The sequence below is a fragment of the Miscanthus floridulus genome, chromosome 3 (genome assembly GCF_019320115.1).
Source record: "Miscanthus floridulus cultivar M001 chromosome 3, ASM1932011v1, whole genome shotgun sequence".
NCBI classification, from domain to species: Eukaryota; Viridiplantae; Streptophyta; class Magnoliopsida; order Poales; family Poaceae; genus Miscanthus; species Miscanthus floridulus.
Window position 1 is genome coordinate 86,370,726 of NC_089582.1, and position 10,981 is coordinate 86,381,706.

At 50.8% G+C, this 10,981-nt stretch overlaps 2 protein-coding genes across 2 annotated transcripts; both read right to left on the minus strand.

Moving 5' to 3' along the window:
* Nucleotides 1-4,552: 4,552 nt before the first annotated feature.
* Nucleotides 4,553-5,005, minus strand: LOC136543975 (uncharacterized). The gene has a single exon (XM_066536279.1). The coding sequence runs from the start codon at nt 5,003-5,005 to the stop codon at nt 4,553-4,555; it is 453 nt and encodes a 150-aa protein (XP_066392376.1).
* Nucleotides 5,006-6,411: 1,406 nt separating this feature from the next.
* On the minus strand, nt 6,412-6,723 carry LOC136543976 (uncharacterized). Its single transcript, XM_066536280.1, has one exon. It carries the CDS (start codon nt 6,721-6,723, stop codon nt 6,412-6,414), a length of 312 nt encoding a protein of 103 aa, XP_066392377.1.
* Between the last annotated feature and the right edge of the window lie 4,258 nt (nt 6,724-10,981).

Sequence of the window (10,981 nt, forward strand, 5' to 3'; positions counted from 1 at the left end):
AGAGGCTGGGGGCATCTCCACTGGGCTAGCTATAGAGCTCGTCGAGGTAAGGAGGAACCTTTAGGTGGAGAGCGACGAGCTCAGTATCCTGAGTGCTGCCCTTGGAGTTGTCTACGATGACATAGAGGTGGTGCGGTCGGAGGGGACTAGCTCCTTCGCGGGCCGTGCCGTTGATATCACGGCGTGGGTGCGTCTGCTTGAGAGGGACACTCTTTGCACCGGGGTCACCCAAGCCTTTGCGATTGCTCGTTCATATTACGCGGACAACATCGACTTGGAGATGATGAGACTTGGTTTTGCACCTGGCTATGAAGCCTCTGAGCTGGATGAGATAGAGACGGTGGTGGCTCCTCTTGAGTAGAACCTGGCGGACAAAGTCAAAGACATAGTTCTCCCCTAGAGGGGCTAGTTAGTCAAATAGGTCGGATAAAAACTATTGTAATCTATGAACAAGCGCTGACCCTTATGTATCGTAAAAACAATTTCGTCATTTCATTTCAGTCGACTAAACTTGTTTTCCTCCCTTTTTGTATGCAAAAGGGGCTCACGTATTCCAACCCTTCTGTTCATTAAGATTGTAGGGCCCAAGGTGTAAGAGGGAAACTTTGATCACGCTAGTGAGCAAAGACACCATAGCCACCGAGGTGTAGGTTTTTTGCAGTCCGACCTAGGATGCTCAGTTGTTCATTTCCACAAACCTTGCCACTAGGCTTAACATGAGGAAGAGGTCTAACACAGTGACTATTTCAGAAAAGGTGTATTTATACCCTTATCAGCCCCCGAGTGAGATCTGATCCCTTGCCATTGCTAGGGTCAGGTGTCACTGAAGATCGATGAGAGGATAGCGAAATTAGTAGGAGAGAGTGCCTCTTGTATTCGCGTGTACCCCCTCTCTAGGATCTAAGCTATTTATTTTGTGACCATGCGTTTAGTCTCCTTGCAAGTCCAACTTTCCTTGAGCCCCCACGCGTAGCAAGGGTTTAGTCGAGGGTTGGCTTGTTTTCGTGATTGTTGTCCCGTTCGTGGTTTCCACAACTGGAGGGGTTGAGTTAATCGTCCCTTGCCTCGATGGCTCTAGTGACATGTTTGGTGAGCTCACTAAGGGGCATGTTCGAGTAGAATCCGGTTCCGTCATTCGTGACAAGGTCATCAAAGCCCTCGTGTGGCATTCTGCCACTCCTTAACCCACGTTCCAATAGATGCCCCTCAATGGAGATTCTATGGGCTCAGCTAGAGGCTAGGATCAAACAAGAAGGTCGAGATGAGGCTGTAGGGGCTCATATGCGTTTTCTCCCTTGGCTCTTGTTCGAAGCGAGGTGGCCTTGGGCCCTCCATGGGCTGGCCTTTGAACCCCGGTCTCCCGATTTAGGGTCAGGTGGCCTGAGCCCCCAAGCCCCGTGGGGTTTGGTAGGGGTTGGCCGAGTTTCATGCATCACCCTGTCCTCGGTTTCTACAATCAGAGGGGCTAAGCTAATGACACTTGCCTCGATGGCTCGAGTATCATGCTCGGTGAGCTCGCTAACGGGCATGTTCGAGTGGAATCTGGGTCCATCATCCGCTGACGGGGTCGGCAGAGCCCTCATGTGGCATTCCACTACTTCTTAACTCGCCTTCCCAGTAGATGCCTGAGCTGTTTGATAGGCACAGATGGAGATTCTATGGGCTTGGCTTGAGGTTAGAATCAAACGAGAAAGGTTGAGATGTCCTTGTCCGCTTCTGAGCGGGGTTGGGCAAGGCTACTGGGGCTCATCTCATTTTTTCTCCCCTGGCTTTATTCGACACGAGGTAAACCCGAGCCCTTCATGGGCCAGCCTTCGAACATCGGTCGGTCATCGCTCATGTCGAATGAGACGACTACCACTTTGTGACGCAACGCGAAGCGTTGTGATGTAGCAATTGCATATGCAATGCTTGGGTGTATGTGATGAATGAATGAATGAATGAGAATGGATGAATGGATAGATGAATGAATTACAATGGATGAGTGGATGATCATATAATGGAAAAGAAAAAGTAGGGGTTGGTAAAGTTACCTTGATGGCTCCTAAGACGGATTCGAGGAGATCTTTTTGATATGTCCGTGTGGGGCCAGGATCCTACATTCATGATGGAGCCAGCGTAACCTGCATAGTGTATCCCACTACTCCCTATCTATCTCTCGGCAGCGGCCTGAGCCTTTCAATCGACTTGGGTGACCCGATGGCCTCTCCTTGATGGAGATTCTATAGGTAGGCCCCTCCAAACCCTTCCTAAGGAGGTGGAGGCTTAGAGCTTGGGGTGCAGAAACAAAGACTTTAATCACACTGGTGAGCAAAAACACCATAGCCACTGGGGTGTATGGTCCTAGCGGTTCGACCAGGTTTACTCAGAGTTTGTGTCCGCACACCCTGCCTCCAATTTTTAATGTAAGGAGGGGTCGGTCATAGAGAATGTCTACCAGGTAGACAATCTCGCTAGCCCCCGAGCGATGTTTGGCCCCTTACCATTGCTAGGGTTGGAGGCTCAGTAGCGAAATTAATACATAAAGTAAAGGTGCTTGTCTCTTAGCAGCGGCTTTGAGCCGTTCGATCGACCTGAGCACCAATTTTACCTCGATGGTAAGAGTGATGGGTCCGGGAAGCCTCCACCAGATATGAGTGGGATCCTATCCGATTCCTACCTATTTCTTGGTGATGGCTAAGCCATTGAGTCGACTTGTGCTACCTGCTAAGACAAGATTTTCCTACAGAGATAAAGGATGAGAACATCCCACACAAGAATTTAGTTAGGCAAATAAGCTAGGCAGAGAAACTTGTAACAAATGGATAGGCTTTCAAATTTTGTTATAGCAAACAACTTTTTAGCTCTTCTCGCCTTTTTGTATAAAAAGGTCAGCACACTCCTACCCTTTTCGTCGTTAAGGTCGTAAAATCTCAGAGTGCGGGTGAGCCAATTTTGATCACACTGGTGAGCAAAGACACCATAGCTGCTAGGGCGTAGGTCTCCTGTAGTCCAACCAGTTATACTCAGAGCTTGTTCCCGTAAACCTAGCTCTTAGGTCTTAACATAAAAAAGGGGGGTAGGCACAGAGAATGTTTGCTAGATAAATATGCTCATATCAGCCCCGAGTGAGGCCCGACCCTTTACCATTGTTGGGGTCGGATGTCCTAAAAGATTGGGGAGTTTGATAACAAAACTGATAAGAGAAAGTGTGTGTTTATTAAGGGTAAAAGTGACATAGCTGCTCAATGTTCTAGGCATTGGCGAAGACCTCGCCATTGATGGTCTTCAGCTTGTAGGCACCTAGTTGGAGCACCTCCACAACAACATACGGTCCCTCCCATAGCGGGGAGAGCTTGTGGCGGTCCTTGTTGCTCTGGACAAGGCAAAGAACTAGGTCTTCGATGTTGAAGGCCTGACCCCGCACTCGATGGCTATGGTATCATTGTAACACCTGCTAGTACTTGGCCAAGCAGAGGAGGGCAACATTTTGTGCTTCATCCAGCTGGTCCATGGTGTCCTCGAGGGATGCCTCAGCTCCTTGTTGATCATATGCCCTGACCCTTGGTGCTCCATAGTCAAGGTTGGTTCGGAGGACGATGTGTAGCCGATGGGTCGGCTGGGGTCATCCTTAGACTCTAGAGCACCGCGGGAAGCTCGGTGACCCATCTTGAGCCAAACTTGTTCAACCGATTGAAGAACCTAGGCTTGAGGCCCTGTAGGACCATGTTGTTTGTGTGTTCTACCTACCCATTCGTTCGAGGGTGTGCTACAGAGGCCCAGTTGACACGGATGTGATATTCATCGCAAATTCAGTGGAACTTCTTCCCAGTGAACTATGTGTTGTTGTCCATGATGATGGAGTTCTGGACTCTGAAGCGATGGATGATGTTGAGGAAGAACAACACGGCTTGCTCGGATTTGATCGTGGAGATTGACCAAGCTTCTACCCACTTTGTAATCTTGTCTATGGTGACAAGCAAGTGGGTGTAGCCCCCAGGTGCTTTTTTGAGGGTCCAACTAGATTGAGCCCCTAGACCGTGAATAGCCAGGTGATGGGGATCGTTTGGAGCGCTTGGGCCGATAGGTGAGTCTACCGAGCGTAGTACTAGCATCCTTCATAGGTGCGTATGATCTGCTCGGCATTAGCTACCACGATAGGCCAGTAGAAGCCCTGTCGGAACATGTTTCCGACTAGGGTTCTAGGCATGGCATGGTGACCGTAGACCCCACCATGGATATCACTCATCAAATGCTTCCCCCATTCGATAGGGATGCAGCACTGTAGGATTCTAGTGTGACTTCACTTGTAGAGTTTGCTCTTAACAAGAACAAAGGACTTGGCATGATGTGCGAGCCATTGGGCCTTCGTCTTGTCTGTTGGCATCATATCAAGGAGGTGGTAGTTGAGGTAGGGCATCCTCTAGTCGACCAGAGGGTTGGGCTCTATCGCTGGGCCCTCTGTGGGCTCCATGACTTTAGGACCTGATGGAGCCGACCATTGGTCAGCCCCCGAGCCTAGAACGAGTGGACCATCACCGGCTTGTTCCAACCCCTTGTGGTGGACCGAGGGCTAGTGTTGATCACTAGCAAAGACACTGGTTGGCACTGGTTCCCGATCGAACACCACCTTTGCCAGAGCGTTGGCCGCCTCATTGAGGCGCCTCAAGATGTGGTTAAGCTTGAGGCCGTCGAACTTCTCCTCTAGCTGGTGGACTTCTCGGTAGTAGGTAGCCATCTTGACATCATGGTAGCTTGACTCCTTCATGACTTGGTCAACAACTAGCTGGGAGTCGCCCCTGACGTCGAGGCATCGGATGCCCAATTCGATGGCGATGCATAAACCATTGATGAGCGCATCATATTCGGCCAAATAGTTGGAGAAGGGGAAATGGAGGCGAACCATGTACCTCATGCATACCCCGAGGGGCGATACGAAGACTAGCCCCACACCGGCGCCTTTTTTCATCAGCGATCCATCGAAGTACATCGTCCAGTACTCTTGGTCGATGATCACTGGTGGCATTTGGACCTCGGTTCACTCTGCTATGAAATCAGCCAATACCTAGGATTTGATGGCCGTCTAGGAGGCATACGCAATGCCCCTAACCCATTAACTCGGGTTCCCACTTCACGATTCTTCCCGTGGCATCCTGGTTTTGGACGACCTCGCTGAGGGGGAAGGACATCATGACTATCACCGGATGTGACTCGAAGTAGTGGCGTAGCTTCCTCTTGGTGATGAAAATGGTGTATAGGAGCTTCTAGATTTGGGGATAGCAGGTCTTAGAGTCAGATAGGACCTGGCTAATGAAGTACATAGGGCATTGTACTTTGAGGACATGCCCCTCTTCCTCTCGCTCCACTACTAGGACGGTGCTGACCACCTACATGGTGGCAGCGACATAGAGCAAAAGGGGTTCTCCATCAGTAGGAGGAACTAGGAATAGAGCCTTTGTTAGAAGCTGCTTGAGCATGTCAAATGCCTCCTAGGCCTCGAACATCCATTTAAAGTGGTCGGCTTTCTTTAGAAATCAATAAAGGGGGGAGACCTCGTTCGCCAAGGCATGAGATGAAGTGGCTGAGTGCGGCGAGCAACCCTATAACTCGCTGTACCCCCTTCATATTCTGAATCAGGCCCATCCTTGTGATGGCTGAGATCTCCTTTGGGTTGGCTTCGATGCCACACTCAAAGATAATGAAACCAAGCAGCATGCCCCTTGGGACCCCGAAAACACACTTCTTGGGATCGAGTTTGATGCCGTTTGCTCAGAGTTTTGCAAAGGTCTGCCCAAGATCGGCTACGAGGTGGTTAGCCTATTTGGACTTGATGATAATGTCGTCAATGTAGGCCTCAATGGTCCACCCGATGAGGTCCCTAAAACACTTGAGCATACAATGCTGGTATGTAGCCCCAGCATTCTTCGGACCAAACAGCATTGTGATGTAGCAGAACGATCCAAAAGGGGTGATGAAAGATGTCGCGAGCTAGTCGGACTCTTTCATCATGATTTGATGGTACCCGGAGTACACATCAAGGAAGCAGAGGGTTTTGCACCTTGAGGTAGAGTTGACTATTTGGTCTATGCGTGGCAAAGGAAATAGATCCTTTGTGCATGCTTTGTTGAGACCCGTGTAGTCAACACACATCCTCCATTTCCCACTCTTCTTTTGTACAAGAATTTGATTGGCTAACCACTCTGGGTGGTACACTTCCTTGATGAATCCAGCCACCAAAAGCTTTGCGATCTCTTCACCGATGGTCCTACGTTTCCCCTCGTTGAAGCAACACATGCGCTGTTTCACCAGCTTGGAGCCTAGGCGGATCTTCAAGGCATGCTCGATGACTTCCCTCGGAATGCCTGTCATGTCTGAGGGTTTCCATGCAAAGATGTCTTTGTTGGTGTGGAGGAAGTCGACGAGCGTGCTTTCCTATTTAGAGGAAAGTGTGGTGCCAATGCGCACCACCTTGCCCTCAGGCCTACCAGGATCTATTAGGATCTCCTTGGAGCCTTCCACTGGCTCAAAAGACCCGGTCGACCCCTTGGGGTAGGGCACTTCTTCGGTGACCTCTTTCTTGATGGCTGCAACCTCTCCAGAGGCGATGATTGCCGTGGCATGATCGTAGCACTTGATCTCGCCCTTGTAGGCGCATTGGAAGGAGGTGCTGATGGTGATGACCCCGCTAGGGCCCAGCATCTTTAGCTTGAGGTAGGTGTAGTTGGGAACAGCCATGAACTTCATGTAGAATGGTCATCCCAAGGTGGTGTGGTAAGTTCCATGGAACCCAACCACTTCAAAGGTGAGGGTCTCTATCCTATAGTTTGATAGACCCCCAAAGGTGATGGGCAGATCGATCTACCCAAGCGGCATGACCTATTTTCTAGGCATGATGCCATGGAAAGGCGCTCCAGTTGGCCGGATGCCCGTTTGGTCGATGCCCATAGGATCAAGTGTCTCAGCGTACATGATGTTGAGGCCACTGCCTCCATCCATTAGTACCTTGGTGAGCCACTTTGTGCTGATGATCAGGTCAACCATGAGTGGGTATCTCCCTGGTTGTGGGACGCTCATCGGATGGTTGGTCCGATCAAAGGTTATAGCGGACTCTAACCACTGGAGGAAGGTAGGCATGGCCGGTTCGGTCGTATAGACCTCACGGCGTGCGACCTTCTGGCGACGCTTGGAGTCATAGGCCACCGACCCTCCAAAGATCATGAGGCAGCCATCTGGTGTTAGAAAGCCACCGTCCTTCCCCTTGGCATTGTTTATGATAGGGTCAGGGGCCTTCCCATGTTCCCCTTTGTTGGAGCCTCTGGACAAGAACCGCTTCATGAGGCCATAGTCCTTGTAAAGATGCTTGATGGGGAAGGCATGATTCAGGCATGACCCCTCAAGTACTTTTTCGAAGTGGTTCGGAGTGCCCTCCGTGGGCTTCCGACCACCCCTATGGTCAACGGTGGCCACGAGCGAGCCCTCGCGCCATTGCTTGTTCTTTTTTTGGTAGGACGATTGGAGGCGCCTTTGCTGGCGTCCTTGTCCCACCTTGCCTTGCTCGAGGCATGGCTGGTGGCAATCTCAAGGAGTTCCTTGGTGGTTCATGAGCCCTTGCATCCTAGCTTATGAACTAGGGACTCATAGGTGGTTCCAAATAGGAAAGCTCTGATAACGTCTGTGTCGGCGATGTTAGGTAGCTCATTCCATTGCCGAGAGAAGCACCGAATGTACCCACAGAGGGTCTCTCTAGCCTTCTATCAGTAGTTTTTGAGGTCCCATAGGTTTCTAGGGTGCTTGTATGTGGCCTAGAAGTTTCCTACAAAGATCTCCTTTAGGTCCACCCAACTTTGGATTCTGTTGGACGGAAGGTGTTCAAACCATGTTCGTGCCGAATTGGCCAAGAATAATGGAAGGTTGCGGATAATGAAATCATCATTATCCACTCCACCAGCTTGGTAGGCAAGCTGATAATCCTCGAGCCATAGTCTAGGGTTCATTTCCCCAGAGTACTTTGGGATGTTGGTTGGTGGTCGATACCTTGGCGGGAAGGCAGTGTTGAGGATGTGTCGGCCGAAGGCATGAGGCCCTGATAGGCCAGAGCTCGAGCTTTGGTCCTCACCACTGTCATAGCGTCTACCATGATGAGGGTGATAGCCATAGCTAGCTCCCTCTCTCAAGTCATCGTAAGTACACCTACGGGCGTCGAGGGTGTTGCGTGCGTCACGGTTGTGGCCGAGACACTGATGCACCAGGACCGCAGTGCGCTGCCTACCCCCTTGTGAATCCTGGTGGATTGATGTGTCCTTGCCAAGGCACTCTGAGGGCATGCGTTGGCTGATGTCAAGCTCATGTCACTGAGACAATGAGCTCTTGACTTGCTGCACCACCACACGCTCGAGCAGCGTGCGATTCTCGTGGTGGGCCCAATGATCCTTGGGCGTCGTAGCCTTTGGAAGACCATGGAGCAAGGCCGCCACAGCGGCGATGTTCTGGCTCACCCGGGCGAAGCAAGGGAGGGCTTCATTGTCTGCGATGATCCTTTGGTTCACGTCATGGGCCATGGTGCATGCGCACCCACCGTCTCTGCAGTGCTCGATCTCTTGATCGAGCTCTGTGCATTCCTGCTTGAGCTGGAGCCACGCTTCCTTGATCTCCCGGTGTCGGACTTTCAGCTGCTCCAGCCACATGCAAGGTGGGGCCACTATCTCCCCTTGGGCCTTGTCATCGAGGTTGTTCACCGGGGTAGCCTCCTCCTCGTGGATGCTTTCAACGTGTCCCTCGGGGGTACCTATCATGAAGCATTTATGAGAGGGGTGATGGCTTCCCCTGCTAGAGTCAGAGCCAGAGGGTGACTCTGGCTCCTCTACAAGGAGGTCATCGAAAGACTCTATGACATGTTCAATCACTCCCATGAACTCATTGTTCACGGGGGATGGGATCATGTGCTGCGCCACAAGGTGGCCAATGGTCTCTATGGCATTACAGAGACCGAATGGGAGCACTGTCGGGGCACTCCGAATGAGGTATCCTAGGGAGAACGGCTCTCCCTCGGTAAGTTGTGCCATGACATTGGCGAACGAGAAGGTGAGGTGGCATAGATCCTCCTAGGATGGTTGGGGTCCTAGGAAGATGCCGAGCTGACGCTCCAACCTTCCGTAGTCGAAGTCGAGGAGCTAGCCACTTCTAGGGGCGCAGGCCTCCAGCGCATGTAGCCATAGCTCCTCGAGCATCTCAGTGATCATGTCGAGGTCAGTGGAGTGGAAGAGTTGAATGACAATGGGTGTCCGCGCCAGCTCTCCCTCCATCATGACGATGAAGTCCAGGTCCCTGAAACGCATGTGTGCGCCTAAGACCTAGCTGATGTCATGACTAGTCATCCATAAACTGATGTCAATGTCGGGACGCACAAAGTCCCCTTCCTGGCATGCCAACTATCGGTGTTTCGAGTAAACACCAATGAGTAAATTTGTGTTATTATGCGTCTGGCCCAAATGGTGTGCTAAAAAGACACAAGGTTTATACTAGTTCGGGCAGAATGTCCCTATGTCTAGTTTGTGGCTGCTGCTCATATTATTAACACTGAAAAGTTCATAGTAGGGGTTACAAACAGGCGAGAGAGGGACAGGTCTCATGTCTCTAATGGAAAGATCAAATGGGTGCCAAGAGCCAGATCGCTGCTCAGCTATGTGTTTGAGGTTTGAGGCTAGTGGTTCTACTGTGATGCGGCATGATACGTTGAATTAATCCCCTTAGTGGGGTGCCCTACTTTCCCTTTTATAGGCCAAGGGAGAGCATGGGTAACAGATGGGAGAAAAAGGAAAAAGAGAGACAAAAGAAGTCCTTCAAGGATGTCGGGTCTTCCTTTTCCTCTGTGCAGGTCTTGTTGATATGGCAGGCGGTGACAGGGATAGCCCCATGCTGGGTGCTTGGCCGTCGAACCTGATTGGACCATGCTGGGCATCTATCTACTGATAATGCCATGTCCTGGCATTATTTGTGGGTTGTCATGTCCCATCCCACCCTAGCAGACCAGCGTGTTGATCAGTGGCCATACAGGGAATGGGCAGCATAGTGATCGCATGTCCATTACTGTGGGTGATGTGAGTTTCCTTATAGACCATAGTGGTTGTCGTGGGCTTTCGTAAGGATCCATGCCTGAGGGTAAATGATGGCGCCCACAACACTGTAAGGCAAGTGTTGGTGCCTACAACATTGTTTGGGCTCTGACATGTCTGGGAGGTTGCAAAGTACCCTTCTGGCATGGCCTGATGGTACTGTCCTACAGGTGTGTCGGGTATGGTCCTTGGTATTGTGGTTGACTTCAACGTCTTGCCTTATCTGCTCTGCCTAATTCCTAGGTCGGTATTGTGGTAATGTCGTCATTGGCATTGGACCTCAGACGTCGAGCAAGGCAAAGCCAGCCCTCAAACATCAGGTGAGGAGGAGCCTATCCTTAGACGTTAGGCGAGGTGGAGCCAACCCTCAGGGATTGGGCGAGATGAAGTCTACCCTCAGACATCGGGTGAGGCAGAGCCAACCCTTAGGGGTCGGGCATGATGGAGTCTGCCCTTAGACGTTGGGCGAGGCAGAGCCAGCCCTTAGACATCAGGCAAGGCGGAGCCCAACAAGTGGTGTAGTCACGCTCTTGATCGCGCGAATGAATCAATGTTGATGATCATTAGCTCCTCCTCTTTGGGTACCATAGTATTGGTCCCTAACAATAGGTTACACCAAGACCAACTCAATTTACACATCAAGAAACAAATGCAAGACCAGTTACGCTGAGCCAAGCATTGGATACACCCACACAAGTATATAAAGGACTGATTACATGCAATCGTGCAAAGTTACTCCAACAAGAGGTGCATGCTTTCCTATCTGGGTTACATCCTAACATTGATGAGAACTATATACTACCTAAGTCATGTACTCTAATGTAACTCAGGTTTTCACAAGAGGCTACTCTATGGTGTTACATGAAGGACGCAGAGGGTTATGCCAAGGA

Bases quoted from the DNA above. Each gene is read 5' to 3' on its own strand.
- LOC136543976 (XM_066536280.1), bottom strand. From the start codon at position 6,723: ATGAAGTTCATGGCTGTTCCCAACTACACCTACCTCAAGCTAAAGATG.
- LOC136543975 (XM_066536279.1), bottom strand. From the start codon at position 5,005: ATGCCACCAGTGATCATCGACCAAGAGTACTGGACGATGTACTTCGAT.